We start from the raw sequence: 26432 nt of genomic DNA, 5'->3' as shown, positions 1-26432 counted from the left end.
AGCATTACCTGGAAACTTGTTGGAAATGCACATCCTTGGGCCCATCCCAGACCTATTGAGTCAAAAATTCTGAAGGCAGGGCCCAGCCATCTGTGTTTTCACAGGCTCTCCAGGTGATTCCGATGCAGGCTCAAGTTGGAGGACCGCTGCTCTATATATTTTGCACACATATATTTACAACTATGTATGTGTGAGTTTGTATCCTTTCGTAGGAAGAGGCAAGAACTTTTACTTTTCCAATGAGAGCAAATCCTCATTGCGAGTGGCTGTCCCCATTGGCAGACAGCATGAAAGAAGGTAAACAAAGTGTCTCCATGGAAGGAGACGAGACCTGAAGTCCCTTGAGTATGTTTTCCACTCAATGTTAATCCGGCGTCCTGCACAGGTAGAATTCCACAGCCGTGACTTGGATGTTGATGGGTGCTGTGGGTTGTATGTAGTCCAGCTGTGTCAAAATCATCTCATCCTGTGTTTCACTGCAGGTCTGCAAGCTTTTTTTTTTTTTTTTTTTTGAGACGGAGTCTCGCTCTGTCTTAGGCTGGATTGCAGTGGTGCAATCTTGGCTCACTGCAGCCTCCTCCGCCCAGGTTCAAGCAATTCTCATGCCTCAGCCTCCCAAGTAGCTGGGACTACAAGCGCACACCTCCACGCCTGGCTAATTTTTGTATTTTTAGTAGAGACGGGGTTTTATCATTTTGGACAGGCTGGTCTGAAACTCCTGACCTCAGGTGATCTGCCCGTGTCAGCCTCCCAAAGTGCTGGGATTGTAATCTGGTCATGCTACAGGCTTTATAAGCTGTCTTTGGCAAAGAAGGCTGTTGAGAAAGCCTCCTGTGGACAACTTTCAGTTTATCCTTCTTAAGCAATGGCCCACTGAAATGTACCAGGGTGGGCCACTCCCTTGTACAAACTCTGTACTAGGCTTCTTCCAAACCACAAGAGGTATTTCAATAATTTAGTGCAGCATTGAGCCACTAGACACAACAGAAGCACATCAGCAAAGGTAGAGCTGTGGCCAAGTCAGGGTGACCTTGGGGGTGAGGTAATTGGGGGAGTGGGAGGTGAGCTTGTGACTTGAGAGACCAAGCTATATATGGCTTAAGAAATTTTAGGGGTGGTCCCCCAAATACACTAGGATTCACATTCTTATGTGTATAAGGTAAAGGAGTAGGTAGTCTATAAGGTAAAGGAGTAGGTAGATGTAGTAGGTAGATGTGTACGTGAGTAATTACATATATAGCAATATCTGTGTTAAACTCCCAACTTGTTAGCCAGGCATAAAAGCCTATAATCCCAGCTACTCAGGAAGCTGAGGTGGGAGGATCACTTGAGCCCAGGAGGTCGAGGCTGCGGTGAGCCATGATCACACGCCACTGCACTCCAGCCTAGGTGACAGAGTGAGACCTTGTCTCAAAAAATAAAAATAAAACAAATATATTGATAGATGCTATAACATAATTGAACCTTGAAAATACTATGCAAAGTAGAAGAAGCCAGACACAAAGAGTCACGTATTATATTATTCTATCTACATGAAATATCCAGAATAGATAAATCCATAGAGGCAGAAAGCAGATTATTGGTTACCAGATATTGGTTAGGCCCTTCCAAGGTGGTTTTCTCTTTGCTGTCTCATATATGCTTCATGCAAGCCAAACTGTGACTAGCTGGGCTTTCTAGACATCCAAGCTCTACCCTACCACATCCATCCATCATGCTTTTCCCTCCATCACCCGATCTCGCTCTCCCTCATCCTTCTGTTATTTCTGAGGCTTAATTCAAATGTGACCTTCTCCATGAAGCCTACTGTGACCCCCTCCTCAGGCCCCCCCAGGGGGAGATCATCCCTCCAGCTCTATAGCCTCACATCACTTCACACCTCTCTTAGTGTTTATCGGTCTTACACTATAATAACTATTTCTCATTTTCTCCTTAGCTTGTGAGCTTTTTGAGGGCATTCTCTGTTTCTGATCACTGTGTGGTCTCCAAAGCACCCAGCCACTGTTTTGTGTTCATCATGTTTGTCCTGTGAGTTAATGGCTGCCACATCACATGGAATGCTGAAACTCAAAAGATAAAAAATATGTATAGTCAAGCTGTGGAAAACAGCTTGATGCTTCCTCAAAAAGATAAGCATAGGATTACCATATAACCCACCAATTCCACTCTCAGGTGTATACCAAAATAATTGAAAACAGGCATTCAAACAAACACTTGTACACAGATATTTATAGCAATACTAGTCACAATAGCCCAAAAGTGGAAATAACCCAAATGCCTATCAATGGATGAATGGATAAACAAAAGTATGGTATATCCATACAATGGAATATCATCCAACAATAAAAAGGAATGAAGTGGCTGGGCTTTGTAGCTCACGCCTGTAATCCCAGCATTTTGGGAGGCTGAGGTGGGAGCATCACTTGAGGCCAGGAGTTTGAGACCAGCCTGGCAACACAGGGAGACTCTCTCTCTACAAAAAAATAAAAAATTGGCTGGGCATGATGGTACACACCTATAATCCCAGCTACTCAGGAGGCTGAGGTGGGAGGATCACTTGAGCCCAGGAGGTCGAGGCTGCAGTGAGCCATGATCAGGAGCCACTGCACTCCAGCCCAGGTGGCACAGTGAGACTTTGTCTCAAAAGATAAAAATAAAATGAACGTATTGATACAGGCTATAACATAATTGAACCTTGAAAACATTATGCAAAATAGAAGAAGCCAAACATAAAAAGTCACATATTATATGATTCTATGTACATGAAATATCCAGAATAGATAAATCCATAGAGGCAGAAAGCAGGTTATTGGTTTCTAGGGACTGGGAGGAGGGAGAAATGAGAGTGACCACTTAATGGGTTATAGGGTCTCATTTTGGGGTAATGAAAATGTTTCAAAGCTAGATAGAGGTGATAGTTGCACAACATTGTGAATATACTAAATGCTGCTGAACTGTTCACCTTTAAATGGTTAATTTTAGTTATATGAATTTCATCTCAGTTAAAAAACAGTCGGCCGGGCGCATTGGCTCTCGCCTGTAATCCCAGCACTTTGGGAGGCCAAGCCGAGTGGATCACGAGGTCAGGAGATCGAGACCATCCTGGGCAACATGGTGAAACCCCATCTCTACTAAAAGTACAAAAATTAGCCAGGTGTGGTGATATGCACCTGTATTCCCAGCTACTCAGGAGGCTGAAGCAGGAGAACAGCTTGAACCTGGGAGGTGGAGGTTGTAGTGAGCCAAGATTGCGCTACTGCACTCCAGCCTGGCGACAGAGCAAGACTCTGTCTCAAAAAAAAAAAAAAAAAAAAAAAAAATAGTCAGTGGCATAAAAGTATTCCTTTTTCACTTTAGAGAAACTGAACTGATTTTTATAGGATGATGTAATATTTTATCCCAAATATCAGATCCTAGAATAGATTAAGTATTGGTTGCATTTCCATGGCAATTTCTTCCCTCCTCCCAAATCACCTTGCCAAGGGCCTGCCACCACTCGCCTCGTAGCATCTGGTCTCAACAAATGCGAGCACAGCTCCCCACTTAAAGCAGGATCCACCTTTCAGCTTCCTGTTCCTGTGTCCAGGTACCCCAGAGAGGAAGCCAGCACTCAGACTCCACAGCTGGCATTGCAGAGCCCATTGACAAGCATGGGTTTTTCCTATCTTTTATCCAAGGTGTCTTGGTGGTAAAAACTGACTTTTTCTTTGTTATCCTGGAAGTTGTTCCTTTGTTTCAGAGTAGATGGGTCCAGTGCTTTCCTGGAAGCCCCGTTTTCAACTCACTCCTGCTTATATTCTCAGTTCATAGGCTGAAGCCAGCTGATATCAACGTAATTGGAGCCCTGGGTGACTCTCTCACGGTAAGTGACCCTGATGCAGAAGGGGTAGGAGGGAAAAAGATTTTGACTGATATGAGAACCTGGAGAGGAAAATGGAGAGAGAAGGTCTCACGCCTGGCTCTTAGATGCTGCCATCTCGGGTCCTGATCTCCATCTCTCCATTGTCCAACCCACCCTGGCATTCAACAGCATTCCCTTCCCATCATGGTTTCCCACCTCCATTCTGGTCTCGTCTTCCTCCCCCAGTGCTGAGATGAAGGAGAGAGCAGGAAGTGGAGGGACCCCAGAGGGAGTGTGGGTGACAGGAGTGACCCACCCCAAGTCACACAGCTGGTCAGCGGTGGGGCAGGATTGGACAAGATCTCCAGACCATGGTGTAGAACCCCTCCAAGGATCCAGTGCTTTGTTTTATCCATGTAGAAAAGCTAAGGGAAGGTACCAGGAAGAGAGGTGAAGAGATGATGAGACAGGGCAAGTGCTAATGGCAGCAGGGAGGTGGGGGAGGGTGGGAAGACGGGAGTCTGTGGAAGAGGCAGATAGGCCAGAGATGTTCCAAATCCACTTCTGCATCTGCCCCCAGGTGACACCCCAGACCCTGCAAAGCACTGTCCATGAAAAGCAGAATCAGGCCCTTGAGAGCCTGGGAGCTGGGGTCCCAGAGGTTCCTAGACACAGCTTCCATTCAACAGCCTCTCATCACAGTCCAGCTGCTATTCTCTGGGCCAATAGAATACAGGGTCTCCAGCTGAATCCTCCCCAAGAACAAGCAGACACCTCTCATGTCTATGGTCTATCACAGTGATATCATCCCACTCAGTGGGATGTATCTTCATGACAAAATCCTGCGAGGTATGACTTTCTTTAGATTCAACCAATAAAGGCTGGGCCCAGTGGCTCACATCTATAATTCCAGTACTTTAGGAGGCCAGGGTGGGAGGATCACTTGAGGCCAAGAGGTCGAGACCAGCCTGGGCAACATAGCAAGACTCCATCTCTATAAAAATGAAAAAAATAAAAATAAAAAAAAAATAGCTGGGCATAGTGGCTTACATCTATAATCCCAGCACTTTAGGAGGCCAGGACAGAAGGATCACTTGAGGCCAGGGGGTCAAGGTGAGCCTGGGCAACAAAGCAAGACCCAATCTCCACAAAAAAAAAAGAAAAAAATTAAGCATGGTGGTACATACCTATAGTCCCAGCTACTCGAAAGGCTGGGGCTAGAAGATCACTTGAGCTCAGAATTTCGAGGCTGCAATGAGCCACAATGGTGCAACTGCACTCCAGACTGGACAACAGAGCAAGGCCCTGTCTCTAAATCAATAAGAAGGTGAATGAAGCTGGGGAAGGTGAAGTGCCTAAGGTCACACAGCTTGTAAGTGCTCGAGCCAGGATCAAAATTCAGGGATCCTGACCCTAAGTCCAGGGCCCTACCCCTGTGCTGTGGCAGCCTCCTCCATGGCCCCTCAGCCACTCTTTACCCCAAAGGCCTGACTGCTCATAACCTCCCAGGAAGGACTGGCAGGCTGGGCCTTAGCAGCTTCATACACTGCTTACCCCAACCTCTTCCTGCCCGGCGGGGCCTGACATCACCTCCTCCCAATTCCCTGGTCTCCTTGAAGATACTCTCAGGACAAGGGGTCATCACATCTTGGCACAGCTGCTCAGGGGTTCCTAGGGAGGCAGCACTTTGGGTGTGAACCTGCCTGGCATGTAGCAAAGGAACTGGGTACCAGAGAGCAGGGATCACACCTGGGGGGCCTTTCATGGAGGCCAGCCTTCACCCCCAACTGCCTGGGAGGCCAGTCTCAGCATGCCCTTCAAAATGCTCAGAAACAACGTGCTTTAGGCAAGGGACACACACCTGCAGTGTCCACATTGTGCTTTCTTCAGCTGATGATGGCTACGTGGGATTTCATTTTATTTCTACATTTTAAACTGCATAGGTGAGATATATTGGTATAAAAGGATAATGATATATTTCCTTTTATGATATACTTCACAACTTTAAAAAAATGAGAAAAACAGGACCCTGAAACGTATCCTTTTGGAAAGGTACAGTCTAATTTCAAGAGCACTTTTGCTAGACAAGTTTTACTTGGTCTTGGCTTAGGCAGGGTTTCTGAGAATGAAGCAGAGCTGTGAACAGCACCAGGCATTCCCAGTGGGCGCGCTCACTCATCTCTGAAAAGGCAGGATGCGTATGGAGACATGGTGCCATCTAGACCCTAGATCCCAGAGATTGCCCAGGCAGTCCCGGCCAGCATAAGAACATAGACCTTTTGGCAGGCAGGCAGAGGTGGGCCACTGGGGAAAGCAGAAAAACTCACCCCCTCGTTGTTCCCTCTCAGGCAGGCAATGGGGCCGGGTCCACACCTGGGAACGTCTTGGACGTCTTGACTCAGTACCGAGGCCTGTCCTGGAGGTGAGTGAGGGTGTGGCAAGGCCCCAAAGACCCCTTCATTGCAGAGCAAGGGAAACCCCCTGAGCGTTCTAGAAAACAACGCCTTAAGCAGAGGGGTGGGCCGCTTTGTTCTTTTCAATGACCAACTTCTAGGTTTAATTTGAAAAAGGTATTCACTAGCCTTCTCAAACCACTACATTGCCCAAAACAGTAGCTGAGCCTTGAGCCAGGAGTCTAAGAGAGAAACTACATAAATATCTGGGTTGGAAATGCTTCTCTGGCTTCCATTTCTCCCTCTGTGATATAATCTCAGAAGGAGGCAGTGGCCTGAGTGATGCACAGATCATTGCCTTTGGAAGCAGAGTTATAGCTGAGCCCGAGCTGCCCAGCTGGATGTAACCTTGGGCAAGTTCCCTAACTTCTCTGAGCTTCTCTCCTCATCTCTGATGCAGAAATAATGCTACTACCTGAGCACTGTCTGAGAACTAGAAAGAACTTAAGTGTCCAGCACAGTGCTTGACACAAAGTACTGGTAGTTGGCATTGTTATTATAGGGCCTTTATTTTGCAGATGAGGAAACAAGGCTCAGAGAGGGCAAGTAACCTGACCAAGATCACAGAGCCAGAAGGTAAAAGATCAGGAAGCAGAGCAGATGCTTCCTGGCCCCTACCAGTGCATTCCCTTATCATGTATCACTTTGGGCAGGCTTATTTCTGCTCTGCGTGTGATCAAACCTCTGCTGCAAGCCCAGGCAGGTTTGGTGTTTCCTCACCTGGAATCTGGCATCTCCAACTGACACCTGCTTTAACCTGAGTGCCATCTCTGGCATCCTTCCTCACGTTGCAGCACAGTTAAACCCAAACATTTGGGGAACGTTTTAGATGCTCCTAGACACCCTTGGCACAGAATGGGGTGGGGGGTGTGGAAAAGCAGGGAAATCCAGTCCACTCTGGAATGCTGCATATTTGCATGCCTAGAAACCCTTCTAACTTTGATCACCTAGGAATTTTATGATTGGCTTGGAAGATGGCCGACTCTCTAGAAGACACCTTTTAAAAACGGCTTTTCCAAGCCAAGCAGGAAGAAAAAAGAGAAAAAATAGGGCCAACTTCTTTAAAATTACGTTTACACCAATAATATTAATGCACGCTGCAGTGGCTAGTTGGAAAGGGGCTGGCAGATGAGGGACTACTTCCCCTTCGAAAGCAGGGGTGCAAGGAACCAACCTACCTCCCCGGCCCCAACATCAGGGAAAATCAGCCGCCGGTTTAAATCTGGCGTTTTGTTTGGATGTGCTGGCCTATGGGGAGGGGAGTCGTATTCTGGTTTGCTTTTTCCGTTTTTTACTGAAGTGATGGGGAAAGGGCAAGCTCCAAGCCCCCCGGCTGTTTCTCGGGAGACGGGCGTTTCTGGCTAGTGTCTGAAGGGTCTCGGCGTGGCTGGCATTTTAACCCTTCATTTTCTTTCTTGGACCCACTATACAGCGTTGGCGGAGATGAGAGCATCGGCACCGTCACCACCCTGGCTAGTGAGTACGCGGCGGCGGCCGGGTTGTTTGGTTTGGGGAGGTCCCTGCATGCTTCCCGCTCCCCCTGCAGGTGGCGCGGGTCTCGGGAGGAGCCCCGGCTGCAGGAGCCCGCTAAATTCACCAGGGGGCGCTGCCTCCCAAGACTGCCGCCCAGCTCCGCTTCCGACAGTGACGAAAGCCTTAGAGTTGGGAGTGGAGCGGGGCTTGGGGGCCGGGGGCGGGGAGGTGTCAAAAAGAAATTGTCTTTGACCAAGGAAGGAAGAAAGTAAAGCGGGGAAAAAGATCACATCTTAGTGCAAGTCATTAAAAAGTGATCAATAATCTGGCATGAGATTAGAATAAAGAAAAGTGATTCAAAAAAGAAGAAAAGGAAACCTGGGTGTGCGGCGCCTGCCTTTCCGAGCAAATCACCCCCGCGAGAGGCGTCGATCCAGGCACCTGGGGTGCCGGCACAGCTGCACACAGATGCTGAATTGCGGGGTTGCTGTAGGAACCGCTGCCATTGCCGCAGGAGGAGATGAACTTACCTTGTGCAGGCTGTGCAGACACAGGCATTTTGGGACTCAACACTTTCCTTAATTTACTTCCCACCAACCTGCTCGGAATGATTTCCTTCTCTCTTTTTTTTTTTTTTTTTTTTGAGATGGAGTCTCGCTCTGTTGCCAGGCTGGAGTGCAGAGTGGCGCCATCTCGGCTCATTGCAACCTCCGCCTCCCTGGTTCAAGCGATTCTCCTGCCTCAGCCTCCCGAGTAGCTGGAACTACAGGCCCCCGCCACCACACCCAGCTAATTTTTGTATTTTTAATAGAGACAGGGTTTCACCATGTTGGCCAGGATGGTCTTGATCTCCTGACTTCGTGATCCGCCCGCCTCGGCCTCCCAAAGTGCTGGGATTACAGGCGGAATGATTTTTTAAAGCCTGATTATATTCTCTGAAGGGTCTGATCTTATCTTTTTAAAATTCTCCCCAGTGGATACACATCTCTGTGCTTGTTCTTAAAGTATGCAAGCGATACACGTTTAAATTGAATTCTTCCCCTGGAATCTTCTGGCTGATAATTTTGCCTGGGAGGAATTTAATTGGTCCCATTCTCGTTTACTTTCCTGGTACATAGCCCTTTGTAATATATCTTTAGAAGCTAACAACTTGAAGCCACCAAGACTTGGATGAGGCGGACATCATAGCTTAATCTCCACATAGGCAGAGCAGAGCTGAGCAGACTTCGCGTTATCTGTTTTGGTTATTTGTAAATCCTGTTGAATTTAGGTAGACAGGGTTCGGTGCCACAAGCACTCCCTGCCTTCTTTATATCTAGGTCTACACACATGAGCTATAAATCAGTTCCTCTATTGCTAGGAGATGGTTCAGGGTGCTTTTGTGAGTGTGAACTTGGCTGTGGGATGACCCAGTGTATACAACAGCTTTCTGGGCGCTCTACTTCCCATGCTCGTATTATGGACAAGATAATTGGATATTATTTGGCTTCACCTCTTTCACCAAAGTAATTTACAAAGGATTGAGACAATGTCACCCCTCAGGTGGATGACTCCCCTGATACATTTAACCCAGAAATGGATTATCAGTTATTTAGACTCTTCGTGCTAGAGATGTGAAGACTATTTGATTGTAGGGGCTAAATAATCCAGGGGGAAATAACTATATGGAAATGTGTTAGAAAACTCATAAGAATGTAAGGGCAGAACAGAATCCCCGTTCAACACCCCGTTCAATTTAATCCAGCAGATATTCCAGTGCTGAGTGCTTGGAAAATAGGAGAACAGTGCCCCGATGACATCACCAAAGTCTCTTTGGCAGCATGTCTTCCTAAAGACAGACACATGACTAATATTTATAGATGTGTACAAAGCTTAGGGGAAAATAAACATAGAGGCTGTTAACCCTGTCTTCTGAAAAGGAGCATCAAGAATTAGAATTTGTCAGGTAAGGAAAGGGGCGAGAATGTTCCTGGCAGAGTTAACTGCCTGCACCAGCAAGTTGTTGCCCTATCCAGTGTGCGGTTCCTCGCTATGACATCCTTGCTAAGTAGCTGGGTAGGCTGTGCTGAGTTCCTTCTACCTCCTAGGGAACCTACCACCTCCTAGGACAAACCATTCCACTTTCAAATCGCTCAGGTGATTTCACAGTCCTTTCTTCTCTTGAATAGAAATCGGAGCAATTTCTATTTATTAGTGTAATGTCCCCAAACCTCAAGGAAAGAGTCCAGTCCGTCTGTGCTGAGTAAACCTGCAGCAGTGCTGGATTCTAGCAAGCACTCTGCTTAATGGGGCCCTAAAGTCCTGGCTGCTACCTGGCCAGTTTCTTTCTCACATCCTAGCAGATTGTGAGACAGCGGGGGCAAGTGCCCTTGTGTTGGAGCTGAGAGACCAGCCATTCTCAGCAGCTACATGTCTTTGAACAAATCTCCAAGCTTGTCTGAACTTTGTTTTATTTCTAATTCAGTCCATAATCATGTATTGAGCATTATATGAGGCCCTGGGGTATACATAGACCCTGCTCTGAGGAGGGCTTAGCCAAGTTGGAAAGACGAAAAAGTGAAAAGTGTGGATCCATATTAGTAAAGGCAATTAGAATGCATGAGATTGCAAAGTTCAACAAAACTGACAAAACTTTAGACTGGCAAAAGGGAGGGGGAATGAAAATCAAGAATGAAGGAGGAGATACTACCAACCTTACAGGATTATTAGAGAATACCATGAACAAATTGTATGCCAATAAATCAGGTAACTTGGATGAAATGGACAAATTCCTAGAAAGGCACCAAACTACTGAAATTGACTCCATAAAAAGTAGAAAATCTGAGGCCGGGCGCGGTGGCTCACGCCTGTAATCCCAGCACTTTGGGAGGCCGAGGCAGGAGGATCATGAGGTCAGGAGATCGAGACCATCCTGGCTAACATGGTGAAACCCCATCTCTACTAAAAATATAAAAACTTAGCCAGGCGTGGTGGCGGGCACCTGTAGTCCCAGCTACTCAGGGAGGCTGAGGCAGGAGAATGGCATGAACCCTGGAGGCAGAGCTTGCAGTGAGCAGAGATCGCGCCACTGCACTCCAGCCTGGGTGACACAGCGAGACTCCATCTCAAAAAAAAAAAAAAAAAGAAAAGAAAATCTGAATAGATTTATAACAAGCAAAGAGGTTGGATTAATAATTTTAAAACTTCCCACCAAAAAAAGCCCAGACTGTCTCTGACTTCGCTAGTGAATTCTATCAAACATTAGTATCAATTACCAGTTCTTCACAAACGCCTCCCAAAAACAGAAGAGGAAGGAATGCTTCACAACTCATTCTATGAGTTTTACCCTGATAGCAAAATAAGACAAAGACATCACAAGGGAAGAAAAGTATGACCAGTAAGTATTATGAATGTAGACCCAGAAATCCTACACAAAATACTAGCAAACAAAATCCAGCAATATAAAAAAAAAAGTATACCTCATGACTAAGTGGAATTAGCCTAGGAATACAAGGTTAGTTTTCAACCTCAAAATCAATTCATGTAATATTCTATGTCAATAGGATAAAAGACCAAAACCACACATCATGATCATCTCAATGGATCAGAAAAAGCATTTAACAAAAATCTAACACCACTTCATGATAGAAACACTCAAAAAAGGCTGGGCGCAGTGGCTCACGCCTGTACTACCAGCACTTTGGGAGGCCTAGGTAGGTGGATCGCTTGAGGTCAGGAGTTAGAGACGAGCCTGGCCAACATGGTGAAACCCTGTCTCCACTAAAAACACAAAAATTAGTTGGCTGTGGTGGCGGGTGCCTGTAATCCCAGCTACTTGGGAGGCTGAGGCATAAGAATAGCTTGAGCCTGGGAGGCAGAGGTTGCAGTGAGCTGATATTGCACCACTTCACTCCAGCCTGGGTGACAGAGTAAGACTGTCTCTAAATAAATAAAGTAGAAAAACACTGAACAAATTAGGGATAGAAGGAAAATTCCTCATTCTGATAAAGGGTATCTTTTAGGAGCCCACAGCTGACATCATAGGCAGTGGTGACAGATGGAATTCTGCCCCCTCTCTCTGATATCAGGAGTAAGACAAGGATGCATGCTCTTGCCACTTTTATTCAACATCACACTGCCCATGGCAGTTAGGCAAGAAAATGAAAGAACAAGTACCAAGATTGGAAATAAAGAAATAAAACCACTTCTATTTAAAGATGATGCGACATTATATAGAGACTATCCCAAGAAGTCCACTAAAAATTATTAGAGCTAATAAATGAGTTCAGTGATTGCAAGGTACACATCAATATACAAAAAGCAATTATAATTCTTTATACTAGCAATTAATATGAAAATGAAATTCCATTTACAATAGCATCGAAAATAATAAAAGGAATAAATTTAACCAAATTTAACCAAAAAAGAGCATCTCTTTTACTCTTAAGATCACAAAACATTCCTGAAAGAAATTAAAGACCTAAATAAGTAGAAAAACATCTGACATTGATGGATTAGAAGATTTAATATTCTTGATAATACTCCCCAAATCAATCTGCGGATTCAGTGTGATCCCTGTCAAAATTCCAGCTAGCTCCTTTGCAGAAATTTGCAAGCTGACCCTAAAATTCATGTGGAAATTCAAGGGACCCAGAGTATCCTAAGAAATCTAGAAAATAACAAATTCAGAGGATTCATACTTACCAGTTTCAAAACTTACTATAAATCTATAGTAATCAAGACATGTGGTACTAGCATAAGGATAGACATATTGAACAATGGACTAAGGTTGAGAGTCAGAAATTAAACTCTCATATTCATGGTTAACTCATTTTCAGCAAGGATGCCAAAACCAATGGGGGAAAGAATAGTCTTTTGATAAACTGTGCTGAGACGACTAGATAGTTACACACAGAAAGATGAGGTTGAACTCCTCTCTCACACTTTATAAAAAAATTCACTCAAAATGAATCATAGACCTAAATATAAGAGCTAAAACTAACACTAGGAAGAAAATATAGGAGCAAATCTTTATGATCTTGAGCTAAACAAAGTCTTCTTAGATATGCCACTAAGAGCACAAGTGACAAAAGAAAAAAAAATCGATATTTTGCACTTCAAAGGATATCATATCGTATATCAAAGAAAGGAAAGACAACCCAAAGAGTGGAAGAAAACACTTGCCAATCCTATATCTAATAAGAAACTTACATCTAGAAATTATAAAGAACTCTTAGAACTCAATAATAAAAAGATAACCCAGTTAAAATTGGGCAATGGATCTGAATAGACATTTTTCCACAGAAGATATGCAAATGGCTAGTAAGCACTTGAAAATATGCTCAACATCAGTAGCCATCAGTGCAAATCAAAACCACCATGAGGTAACAATTCACATCCACTAGCATGGTTATAATAGGAAGACAATAAGTGTTGACAAGGATGTGGAAAAATTGAAGCCCTAGTAAATTGCTGGTGGGAATGTAAAAATGGTGCAGCTGCTTTGGGAAAAGTCCTGGCAGTTCCTCAAAAGGTTAAACAGGGTTTAACCTTTTCCACTCTTTGATATATATCCAAGAGAAATCCACACAAAAACTTGTACACAAATGTTCATAGCAGCATTTTTCATAATACCCAAAATGTGGGAATAATTCCAAAGCCCCATCAACTGAAGAATGGATGAATAAAATGTGGTATATCCATCCAATGGAATATTATTCAACAATAAAAATGAATGCAGTACAGTTGCATGCTACAACATGGGTGAATGCTGAAAACTGTACGCTAAGGGAAAGAGGCCAGTCACAAAAGGTATGTTGGGGTATATGATTTCATTCATATGAAATGGCCTGAATAAGCAAGACTACAGAGACAGGGTAGATTCATGATTGCCATGAGATTGCAGAGAATGGGGAGTGACTGCTAGTGGGTACTGGGTTTCTTTCTGGGGTGATGAAAATGTTCTAAAGTTGATTACATGGTGATGATTGTACAACTGTGTGAATATGCTAAAAGTTATTGAACTGTATGCTTTCAATTGGTAAATTTTATGGTAAGTGAATTATATCTCAATAAAGCTAGTATATATTTAGAAAAAAAGAAAAATACATGAGAAAAGCCTGTAACTCAGACTCACATTCTTCAATAATTGATGAAACATCTGTCATGTGCTGCGCTGTCGTTAAGCACCAGCCTGCTGAACATTTTCTTCCCATGCTGAGTGAAGGTTGGGGTAAGAGTAGGGGCTGTGGAGTGGGGACTCTGCTCCCTAACACCCACTGGTGCTTATCAAAGGAATTTGAAGATTGCTTTGCGGTAGTCACTAAGCATGTCTTTTCCTTGTATTTGCAGACATCCTCCGGGAATTCAACCCTTCCCTGAAGGGCTTCTCTGTTGGCACTGGGAAAGAAACCAGTTCTGATGCCTTCTTAAACCAGGCTGTGGCAGGAGGCCGAGCTGAGTGAGCAGGGGTGACCAGGGTGGTGAACAGCACAGGTCCTCTGGAGACCAGGGGTGGGCTTGGCCTAAACTGGGTTTATGGCTGAAAGTTGAAGGGCTTTGTCAGGGGAAAGGGTTTGAGGGCCAAAGCCTGGACGGAGCTCTCTTGGAGGTGTCACAGAAATCTGTGAGCCTACCCTAACACCCACCCCCGGAAACTGGTCACAATGGACTCTGATGCCAGGCATATGCTCTGAGCAGATTACTTTGCCTGTCTGTAAATCTCACTTAAGACATAGGTTATAAGCAGGCTCACTCTGCGCCCCAGTTGTCACTGCTATGTCTCTGCTGTTTCAGAGTCCTGCTTTCCCTCCCTTCCTCAGCTGTGCCTTTCGGGCTCTAAACTCTGCATCCTTCCAGTGTCCTGGGAAGAGCGCCAGCCCTGGGAGGGGAGGCCCTGAGTGCAAGCCCGGTTTACTCTCTGGCCTCTCTAAGCCTCAGACTCTCAGACAGGTGGGGCTGGTTAGGAACCTCTCCCACAGGGTGGTCATGAAGCTCAAATGCCATATTGGATCTGAAAGTTCTGGTGAGCTGTAAATAGTGTACACATGACACACGTTGGTCAAAATGGTGATCCTGGCCGTAATGCAGCAAGGTGGCAGGCCCACCTTGGGGGAAACATCAGTGAGCACAGCCATCACTGTCATGGTCCCTGGGCATGGCCAGGCTGGTCCTCCAGAGTGGGCAGGTCAGCTTTCCTAGGTCCCATCCCTCCACTGCACTCTAAGATTCCAGGGCCTTGAGTGCTGCCTGAGGTTTGCTGCCTGGTCAGAGAGCAAGTGAATGCCATACCTAATCAAGGAAACGTAAATTGGACGATCCTTTCTTTCTTATACTATTTGTATTGATTTTTTAATTTTTATTTCAATGCTTTTTAGGGTACAGGTAGTTTTTGGTTACATGAGTAAGTTGTTTAGTGGTGATTTCTGAGATTTTGGTGTACCTGTCACCTGAGCAGTGTACACTGTACTCAATATGTAATCTTTAATCTCTCACCACCCCCCCACCCTTCCTCTCTGAGTCCCCAAAGTCCATTATATCATTCTTATTATTTTTTTTTTTTTGAGACAGGGTCTTGCTCTGTTGCCCAGGCTGGAGTACAGTAGCGTGATCTCAGCTCACTGCAACCTCCACCTCCCAGGTTCAAGGGATTCTCCCACCTCAGCCTCCCAAGTAGCTGGGATCACAGGCACACATCACCATTCCCAGCTAATTTTTTTTTTTTTTTTTTTTTTTGTATTTTTCGGTAGAGACAGGGTTTCACCATGTTGGCCAGGCTGGTCTTGAACTCCTGACCTCAAGTGATCTGCCCACCTAGGCCTCCCAAAGTGCTGGGATTACAGGCGTGAGCCACCATGCCTGGCCCATTATATCATTCTTATGCCTTTGCGTCCTCATAGCTTTGCTCTCCCACTTATAAGTGAGAACATATGATATGTGGTTTTCCATTCCTGAGTTACTTCACTTAGAATAATGGCTTCCAGCTCCATCCAAGTTGCTGCAAATGACATTATTTCATTCCTTTTTTATGGCTGAGTAGTATTCCATGGTGTGTATATACCACTTTTTTTTATCCACTTGTTGGTTGATGAGCACTTAGGTTCGTTCCATATCTTTGCAATTGCAAATTGTGCTGCAATAAACATGCATGTGCATGTGTCTTTTTCATGTAATGACTTATTTTCCTTTGGGTACATACCCAGAAGTGGGATGGCTGGATCGAATGGTGGTTCTACTTTCAGTCTTTAAGGAATCTCCACACTGTTTTCCATGGTGGTTGTACTAGTTTACATTCCCACCAGCAGTGTAAAAGTGTTCCCTTTCACCATATCCAGGCCAACATCTATTATTTTTTGACCTTTTAATTATGGCCATTCTTGCAGGAGTAAAGTGGTATCTCATTGTTTTAATTTGCATTTCCCTGACACTTGGTTATGTTGAGCATTTTTTAATGTTTGTTGGCTGGTTGTATATCTTCTTTTGAGAATTGAGCATTCATGTCCTTTGCGCACTTTTTGATGGGATTATTTGGATTTTTTAGATCATATTTTTAATCACAAACATCACACTACCATGTGGTTCCTAGGACTCATGTGGTTTGGTTCCTAGCTTTCCTGACATGCTTACAGCTCTCAGCACCATCCTGAGACCATGAGCCACCTAAGTATCTTTCTTATTCATCACCCAATGGGAAAGGTGACAGAGTATCCAAAGTAATGGCTAACACAGACCCCAATAGGTTTTGTCTGTTTGTTTGAGACAGAGTCTCACTCTGTTGCCCAGGCTGGAGTGCAGTGGCACGATCTTGGCTCCCTGCAACCTCCACCTCCCAGGTTCAAGCGATTCTCCTGCCTCCCCCTCCTGAGTAGCTGGGACTATGAGCGCATTATTTTGTATTTTTAGTAGAGACAGGGTTTCACTGTGTTAGCCAGGATGGTCTCGATCTCCTGACCTCATGATCTGCACGCCTCAGCCTCCCAAAGTGCTGGGATTACAGGTGTGAGCCACTGTGCCCAGCAGGCCCAATAGGTTTTGTGATGAATTCTGAGGCTTTCTTTTCCTTTTGATGGGGATAGGATTAAAAGGCTGCAGGTTTACTGCTTTAATAGTACCATAATCTTGCTTTTTCCAAGCATATGCGGGCTGGTAGTATAAGAGGAAAGACAGTTGTAAGCATGATTAGGTCAGGGAGGCATCCAAGAATGAAACCTTAGAGTCAAGAGCATAAAAGTAACCGAAATGAGTGTGATTCATATGGCCCTGGGTTTCTGTCCTTGCATTGCCAGAGGCCTTGGGGCTCTTTCATGCAAGCAATCCACGCACATCCTGGGTGGCAGGGAAAAGTTGGGGGTTATTATTCCTGTGTTACAATCAAAGAAGCTATAGTACAAAGAGGCCACATGGCCTGAACAAATGCATCGACTTGACCACATAGTCTGGCCTTGTGCCCTGCAGGCTTTATTCCAGGTCTGACAATAGCTGTTATGCAGATACAGCAGTGCACCATTTACAAGGCACCCTCACACTTATCATCCCTGTAGTCTGCACAATAACCATGAGATGAACAGAGCAAAACGTCAGACTCCCATGTTTTACCAATGATAAAATTGAGCTTCAGCCAGGCACAGTGGCTCACGTCTGTAATCCCAGCACTTTGGGAGGCCGAGGTGGGTGGATTACTTGAGGTCAGGAGTTCGAGATCAGTCTGGCCAACATGGTGAAATCCTCTCTCTACTACAAATACAAAAATTAGCCAGGTGTGGTGGCAGGTGCCTGTAATTCCACTTATTTGGGAGGCTGAGACACGAGAATCGCTTGAACCTGGGAGGTGGAGGTTGCAGTGAACTGAGATCACGCCATTGCACTATAACGTGGGCAATAGCACGAGACTCAGTCTCAAAAAAAAAAAAAAAAAAAAAGAGTTTCAGAGTAGTTGAGTAATCATCCTCAAACTGTTCCATCGACACAGCAGCTGCTCTGATAACTTCAGATTTACAGATGAGGAAATCAAGGCTCAAAAAGTTAAATGACTTACCTGAAGTTCCCATCCAGGTAATCGAATACCTAGTGTACTATGACTCACATCAGGCCAGTAAGGCTAATAGATAAGAGGGGAAGAGGATGACCACTAATGTTTGCTGCTAAGCCCTGTGCCAGGGACTTTGTCAATGATGATGGTGGTAATGATGGCAGAAATAATTCAGTGGTTGCATACCACGTGCCAAGCACTGTTGTAAGTTCTTTACCTGGCACCTCATTTAATTTCCCCAACAACTCTATGAAGAAGGTATGTTACCATCCTCATTTCCCAAAGGGAAAAACTGAGGGTTTGCAGGATCAAGTAGTTGGCCAAGGTCTCAGAGCTGGTCATTTGTGGAACCAGGATTCAAACCCTGGCCGTCTGGCACCAGCAGTGGCTCCCATCTACTGCTCCCAATGACCTTCCAAGATCAGTGAGCTTGTCTCCATTTTGTAATCTTTTTTGAACTGAGAATTTAAGTCACTTTCACACAGTTAGCAAGAGGCACCTAAGTGTCCAACTCAGGTGCATCTGACTAGACTGCATCATCTTAAGGGTAGGAGGGCTTAGGCCATGGCACCTGCCAAAATGAGAGGTGCCATGACATGTGCATGATGTGAAATACTCACTGGCAGACCTTCCGTTTGCCTTGAACAAGCCTGGCTTGGAAGGAAAAGAAAAGTACACCATCAAATACGCCAATCAGAAAATAGTCACACTGGCTGGGCGCGGTGGCTCACGCCTGTAATCCCAGCACTTTGGGCGGCCAAGGCGGATGGATCGTGAGGTCAGGAGTTTGAGACCAGCCTGGCCAACATAGTGAAACCCCATCTCTACTAAAAATACAAAAATTAGCTGGGTGTGGTGACACACAGCTATAATCTCAGCTACTTGGGAGGCTGAATCAGGAGAACTGCTTGAACCCAGGAGGCAGAAGTTGCAGTAAGCTGAGATCGTGCCACTGCACTCCAGCCTGGGTGACAGAGAAAGACTCCATCTCGGGGGAAAAAAAAAAAAAAAGGAAAATAGTCACACTGAGAGTCACTCCCTCCTACGTGCAGTGCTCTGGCCTTCCCAAGCACAGTCACCACCCCACACCCCCGCAGTGGAGCCTGAATGGGGAAGAAGCTCTGTGACACGGCCTTCAGTCCATTTTTCTGCAGGAGGCCCACCCTGGGCCTTCCTCCACCATACATTTGATTGCTGTTCTCTCTGCTAAGGGCCCCTGCCAGTCCCCACTCCTCACAGCACTTTCTCTGATATGTTTCCGCAGGGATTTACCTGTCCAGGCCAGGAGGCTGGTAGACCTGATGAAGAATGACACGGTGGGTCCCTGGGATGGGAAGTGGGCAGGAAAAATCCCTGGACACAGAGAAGATCAGCTGTGGATTGAGGGGTGGTTGGGAGCCCGGCTTGGGTTTCTAGCAGACACATCTGAAGGCTAAAACACTGCCCCTCTGGAAAGGGGATTCCTATTTGTTTAGTCAGTCGGCTGTTGAAATTAAACGTCTACTGTGAGTCAGGCATCAGGCTGGGGCTGGAGATACACAAAAGAATACAACACAGTCCTGTCCTCAGGGAGTTTGGAGAGGGAGACCACTGTGAAGAATCAAATTATAAAACAGTTGCCATGTGCTCCATCGAAAGGGCTCTGTATAAGACAGGGTGGGGTGCAGAAGGGACCGGCGCCTCTGCTTGGGATGGTCAGGGAAGGCTTGAAAAAGAGATTTTGGCTGTTATGCTGGGCACATGGCCCGTGGGAGAGCCCTGGTCTGCAAAGAGCAGTACCAAAAAATAAAAGTAGAGGAGATGTTTGAGCCGGGTTCTGAAAGATGAATATGAGGCTCTCCCTCAAATGAAAGCACGGTCTCAATTCAGAGGCTTTTTGCAAGAGTTTCTAGGTGGGTAAAATAAAAAGGAAGATTAGGATGAGTTATGTTATATATAATTTAATGTACACCAAAGTCTATTATTGGGAGGTTCTCAGGGTATTTCTACCCTTAATGTCAAACTTTCCTGGATCTTGTTCTCACCTTCCTCCTTCCACCCTCTTTTGGAAGTGTAGATCAGGGAAGCAAAGCTATGTAGGCTTGGGACAATATAAGAGGCTTGCAGGGCCGTGTCTGCCCTGGGGCCATAGTTTATGGAATGTGTATGGCTGCACCCTCTCCACACAGCCCTGTGACTTTGTATACTTCTCCAGGTCCTCCTTGGAGGAGACAGATCCCAGAGGTGGCAAAATCTTTTCAGAGCTTGCGCTTAGAGCTGCCACCTTACCCTACTCAGCCTCTCTGGCTTGACTAGTTCATGGGCAGAACTAGTCGCCAGTGTGAGTATTCCAAATTTGGAGAGCTCCCTCTTAATGAAAGATGGTCCTTTCTCCCTTAAGGCACAATTAGAATTCAGGATTTCTCGAAGATTCTGGAACAAACATTCCTTTCCCATGGCCAAGACCAGCTTCCTTATCCCTTCCCCACTTCCTTGCTATGCTGGAGATGGAGGAACAGAGCTCAGAGTGCATCTGTATCCACTCCCACCAGGACATGTGGAAACTGTGACGTGTGTGCTTTTGTGTGTGGACAGAGCCACATGGAAGTTCAGTGATTCCACCTAAAATAAATGAACCATTTAGCACTCATGATCTCAGGACCCCAAAACCAAGGAACAGAAAATTCAAAAGTCCATGAGACACTCTAGTGTGTGAGGACCCACCTTTTCTAGTGTCAAGCATTTTGTGTTTTCCTTGACTTGACTCTGGGACAAGGTGCTTACTTGTGTGTTTCTTATTAATTTCAGAGGATACACTTTCAGGAAGACTGGAAGATAATAACCCTGTTTATAGGTGGCAATGACCTCTGTGATTTCTGCAATGATCCGGTAGGTCTCCAGGCCCGTTACTCAAGACTCACCCCCAGAGAAGGATTTTCACAGCCCGGTCACTTGCTCTGCCTGGGAGCAGTACAGCTAAGTTGGGACTCAGGCTCGTGGTTTGTCTTGGATCCAGCCTGGGATGAACCCTGAGATTGAGAAGGCATTCACCTCCAGGGAGCCATTCAGCTGGGCAAGCAGGATTGGTTATAAGATTGATCCTGATTAAGTTTCCTATCAAGGGAGCTTGATCATATCATTCTAGAAAGCAAGATAATACCCAATGACTAGAAGAATCTTTCCTATGTTCACAGAGAGTCACAGGTGAGCTCCCTTCCCCAGTCTCCAGCAGGCTTGCCCTTTCCACCTTTGTGCTGTCACTTGTATGGGAAGGTGGATTTCCTGCAGGCATTTGGGCAAGCTTCAGAGCCAAGTCATTCTGGGCTGGTGGGAAACCCAAGATCAGGGCTGCTGCTCCATGGATGCTGCATGTCCTCCTGGAACCTCAGTCTCTGAGCTGATAGAAGCCTGACAGGGCATACCCACTAGTCTCCCACCCACGCCTATGCCAGAAATGTACTAGGAGCAAAGCAGTGGTGAAGGAAACACAGGCCCCGTCCTCAGGAACTTGCACTGCCAGTGGAGAGAGACACAGGCAATTCATCACAGCACAGTGCAGACATCAGGATGTGGTTGTAGGGATGCACGCAGAAGGGAGGTCTAAAAGCAAAGTTGGCCGGGTGCGCTGGCTCACACCTGTAATCCCAGCACTTTGGGAGGCCAAGGCACGCAGATCAACTGAGGTCAGGAGTTCAAGACCAGCCTGGCGAACATGGTGAAACCCCATCTCTACAAAAATTAGCCAGACATGATGCGGGTGCCTGTAATCCCAGCTACTTGGGAGGCTGAGATGGAAGAATTGCTTGAACCCAGGAGGTGGAGGTTGCAGTGAGCTGAGATCACGCCACTGCACTCCAGCCTGGGTGACAAAGCAAGACTCCATCTCAAAAAAAAAAAGAAAAAAAAAAAGCAAAGCTGCTGTGGGACCCTGGTGTGTGGGGAAGGGGGTTGTTGGAGAGATTTACACAGAGCAGGAGACTTTCCAGCTCGGGCTTGAAGATGAGGAGGTTTGTCAGGCAGAAAGGGGACCAGCAGAGTGAGGTTTAGGAAGTAGTGGTCTTGCTGTGGCCTGTGAGCACCTACCTGGAGAGACGCCCTGGCCCCAGGCCCCTCACAACCCACTTTCCTGGCATCAAAATCACTAGGAGCCAGGGGTTTTCAAGCTGTGATCTGAAGGGCCCAGAGGGGAGCCTTGGAGCTGCTGGTGGCCTGTGGGGAGGTGGGACCCTGGGCCCCTCCCCTGCTCATGTTAAGTGACACAGCTTTGATATGTTCCATACAGCAGGGCTTTTGGTTAGATTTCAATCAGAGAAAGAGTTCCACTGCTGAGAAAGCTTTAAAACCGCAAATATCGAGTTGAGGAGTAACAGTTAAAATGTGTTTAGGCTTCGTGTGACGGGTGTTTCACAGGACCCTCTTCCCCTCTTCCCCTCCCATTATTGCCTTGATTTATGTAGGGTGTGCTTTCATACATGTAGGGTGTGCTCAGTAGCCCCAGACACTGAGGCTCCAAGCAAAAGAGATCGGGCCATAGGACAGAGGCTGCTCAGGTTGCAGGAGATCTTAGAGGTCACCTGCTTGGACATCCCCATGTTAGAGGGGCCCAGAGATGTGATGCTCTGGCTCTACAGTTAGTGGATATGGAGTAGATCCAGAGCTCACGCAAAAAAACAAAAGGCATTTCCCTGAGGGCCACAGCCATGACAAACCTGAGGATCACGGGGCTGGCGTCGAGGCTGGGGCCCCAAAGACCAACATTATATTTCAATATTGCCCGCTTGACTGAATACAGAAAGAAGGGGACTCTGGCCAAGTGTGGTGGCTCACACCTGTAATCCCAGCCCTTTGGGAGGCTGAGGTGGATGGATCACTTGAGCCCAGGACCAGCCTGGGCAACATGGTAAAACCCCATCGCTACCAAAAAATACAAAAATGGCTAGGTGCGGTGGCATGCACCCGTGGTCCCAGCTACTTGGGAGGGTGAGGTGGGAGGATTGCTTGAGCCCAGGAAGCGAAGGTTGCAGTGAGCCATGATCATGCCACTGCACTCCAGCCCAGGAGACAGAGTGAGATCCTGTCTCAAAAAAAAAAAAAAAAAAAGGTGGGGGGGCGGGGGGACCCAAGACAGAAAGTAGCCCTGTTCTGTAGAGAGATTAGGTGACAAATGGTGTTCAAGGGACACTTCCTCTTCCTGCAGGTCCACTATTCTCCCCAGAACTTCACAGAAAACATTGGGAAGGCCCTGGACATCCTCCATGCCGAGGTACGGAGGCTAGGCCAAGAGGCCTGCATCTTAGACCTCAGACCTAGCCTAGAGGAAGCTCTGGCATCCTGCTGAGACCTCCCCGAAGGTCACCTTTGTTGTGGATCCCAGCCAAATGCATAGATGGGGAGCAGGGACGGGTGGAGGAAGTGGATGGGGGCAGATGGAAGTCCCTAGATATGAAACTTCAGCAGGAAGAGCAGGCCCCAAACCCAGCTGAAAGCCTGGAGCTGCCTAGGCGCATCCTCTTGGTGACTGATTCTGCCTTTTCTCAGGTTCCTCGGGCATTTGTGAACCTGGTGACAGTGCTTGAGATCGTCGCCCTGAGGGAGCTGTACCAGGAGAAAAAAGTCTACTGCCCAAGGATGATCCTCAGGTCAGACAGATACTTCTCCCTGATTCTGCTAAGAATCCTCACTGCTAAGGGCAGTGGCACCCTTAGCAAATTCCTTAGAAAACCCAAGGGCCGAAGTGTGAAAGGGCTGTGACCACCCCATCTTCTAACCTGGAAAGACCTAAGGGGAGGATATCCTAGGATTTTTCCACCCTGGTGTAGGCCTCAGCCCACCTCAGGGTGTGAATGGGGAACTACCCCTGCACCCTGCCTCTGTTGCCATGGCAGCCACAAGGCACCCTCCAGGCCTCCAGAGGGAAGAGTAAAACATTAGGAATGGAGTCAAGCTGTATGGCTGAGGCCCAGGGACCACCCAGGCCACTGCTGGGACCTACTTCCAAGTGTGTCCAGAGCTGATCTGCCCCCTCCTAGAGGCCCATCTCTAGGACAGTGGTGCCTCTTGTTGGTATGGGTGTTCCATGTAAAGCATTCACAGATACAGGGCCAGTGTCACCTGCCAGAGAAGGAGGTCAAACCAGAATCAGCAGGGTCCAGAGGACAGAGTCCTCCCCAGAGAGTAGAGAGCCCTGGTCCTGAGAAGGTGCCTGAGAGGACGTCTTCACTCCTCAGCCTCCAGAGCCAGACAGAGCTGGCTTCCCCCTCTAATACAGGCTTTTTTTTTTTTTGAGACGGGGTCTTGCTCTGTTGCCTAGGCTGGAGTGCAATGGCATGATCTCGGCTCACTGCAGCCTCCGCCTCCCAGGTTCAAGCAATTCTCCCACCTCAGCCTCCTGAGTAGCCAGGATTACAGGCACACCACCACGCCCAGCTAATTTTTGTATTTTTAGTAGGGACAGGGTTTTACCATGTTGGCCAAGCTGGTCCTGAACTGCTGACCTCAGGTGATCCACCCACCTTGGCCCCCCAAAGTGCTGGGATGACAGGCGTGAGCCACCATGCCCGGCCCAGAATCCAAAACTTTTAAAGTGGTGACATGACACCACAAGGGGAAAATTCCATACCTGACCTCATGTGACAGGTTGTAGTCAAAACACAGATGCACAGCACGCAGTTTAGTCAGCATCCCCAAAAAGCCCCCTTCAGCGGCGATGCACTATCTTTTCTGGGCATGCCCAGATCCTGTGGCTCAAGCACGCCCACAAAGGATAACAAAATGGCACATGTGCAGGCCGGATGCTCCAACAACAAGTTCCCCATAATGGCTCACGTGAGGCTAAGACCTGCATGCATTACTCACCTAATTTTTGCTCATTCTCTGTGTTGTAAAGATGTGGCTTAAAGGATAGCCACAGGGTAATGCAGATATTCCAAAATCAAAAAATAAATCTGAAATCTGAAATGCTTCTGGCTCAAAGCATTTCAGATAAGGGAGACCCAGCCTGTATCACACATCTCCAGGACCGTTGGGAATAAGACGTTCCTCTAAGTGAAGCATGAACGTTTTCCGCAGCCTGCCTTCCTGCAGCCTCTCCTCTGGACTGTTAGCCAAGGTCACTGAGACTGTGCTCCCCTACCCTGCCCCCCAGCTCTGTTACTCGGTACAGGTCCCCACCCCAGCCCTGAGCACATCACATGGTAATTACTCATGTGCCTCCCTCCCCCACAGCCTGTGAACTCAGCCTGAGTCACTGCTAGCGCGGTGTAGGGGCTCAGCTGCTGTTTGCTGAATGACTGAATAATTCACAAGGGCCAGACTTGCCTTGGAAGTTAAGGAGTACCTTTCCTGCTCCTCTGCAGATCCATGCCATGCCTCACCTGGGGGACCCAAACTGCACAGGTCCCCTGGAGAAGGCCTCACGGTGCTGTGAGCAGAGACAGGATGGCTGCTGGGTGACATGTGCCTATGAATGCAGCTGGTGTCAGGCATGCTATTTCCAACTGCTGACTCATCCCCTGGCTCCCACTTTCTCCAGTCACTGGGCCACACAGGGGATCGGTGTCTTCACTCCATTTCAGAGCAGGTTACCAGAAAGCCTCTTGCTACCCATCTTGGCAGGGTTTTTTAGACCATTCAAACTAAAGGTTCAGAATAGGCATTTGCCAGGCCCATTCACAGATCTGAGATGGCCAAGTCACTGAATGTCAAGGTTGGATAGACTCAGGTCACCTTCTCCTGCCACCTCTGCAGTGTCCTGCACTCCCTGCCTCTCCTTTGGGTGGCTGTGCTTTCCTCTGCAGTGCTGAGTCTACATGGAGCCATCCCTGCTTTTATCACCTCATCCCCCTGGACCAAAAGCCCAGATGCGCCAGATAGCTGGCTGGGTCAGAGCTGCAGACTGGATGGAAGCAGTTCAATATAGAGATTAAGAGCTCAGGTTCAGAGCCAAGTAGACTTGAATTCAAGTCCTAGCTCCCACACTCAGCACCCATGCAACCTTGAGAAAGTTACTCAACCACCCTGAGCCTCGGTTTCCTCATCTCTAAAACAGGGATAATGAGAATACCACTTCTAGAATGGCTGGGAGGACTAAACAGGTTAATACCCATAAAGTTATTATTGCAGTGCTTGGTACAGCATTCAGTGTTAACTATTCAATAATAATTGCTAAGATACATTCAAATCAATGTATGTTAGCAATTATTATTGTTGTCACTGCAGTACGCCTCATCGGCACGGCACTTTCCTCAGACAGCCCCAAGGTGACTTGGGTCCATAAAAGTCACTCCTACAGAAATCAGAAGAAATCTATTTCATTTTCAAGAGCAAATCCAGTTCTAGGAATTTTTCTTTTTTCTTTTTTTCTTTTGAGACAGAGTCTCGCTCTGTCGCCCAGGCTGGAGTGCAGTGGCACAATCTCGTCTCACTTCAACCTCCGCCTCCCGGGTTCAAGTGATCTCGTGCCTCAGCCTCCCGAGTAGCTGGGACCACAGGCATGCAGCACCACCCCTGGCTAATATTTTGTATTTTTAGTAGAGATGGGGTTTCACCATGTCAGCCAGCCTGGTCTCGAACTCCTGACCTCAAGTGATCCACCCACCTTGGCCCACCAAAGTACTGGGATTACAGGCGTGAGCCGCCACGCCTGGCCTGGAAATCTTCTTTAGCTTCGTTTGGTATGGTC

At 46.9% G+C, this 26432-nt stretch overlaps 1 protein-coding gene across 1 annotated transcript in view; it reads left to right on the top strand.

Annotated features, from left to right (window-relative positions):
- The window catches only part of PLB1 (phospholipase B1), a 212625-nt gene that overhangs the window by 128627 nt on the left and 57566 nt on the right, over positions 1-26432 (top strand). Inside the window, exons 21-28 of the mRNA XM_055253334.2 lie at positions 3804-3862; positions 6190-6263; positions 7727-7770; positions 14098-14206; positions 19038-19089; positions 20561-20641; positions 22950-23015; positions 23291-23391. Of these exons, the coding sequence (XP_055109309.2) occupies positions 3804-3862; positions 6190-6263; positions 7727-7770; positions 14098-14206; positions 19038-19089; positions 20561-20641; positions 22950-23015; positions 23291-23391 (586 nt within the window). The remainder of the gene's footprint in view (positions 1-3803; positions 3863-6189; positions 6264-7726; positions 7771-14097; positions 14207-19037; positions 19090-20560; positions 20642-22949; positions 23016-23290; positions 23392-26432) is intronic.

This window comes from Symphalangus syndactylus, chromosome 18 (genome assembly GCF_028878055.3).
Source record: "Symphalangus syndactylus isolate Jambi chromosome 18, NHGRI_mSymSyn1-v2.1_pri, whole genome shotgun sequence".
Lineage (NCBI taxonomy): Eukaryota > Metazoa > Chordata > Mammalia > Primates > Hylobatidae > Symphalangus > Symphalangus syndactylus.
The sequence above is the reverse complement of the archived record's forward strand: the minus strand, read 5'-3'. Positions and strand labels throughout refer to the sequence as shown.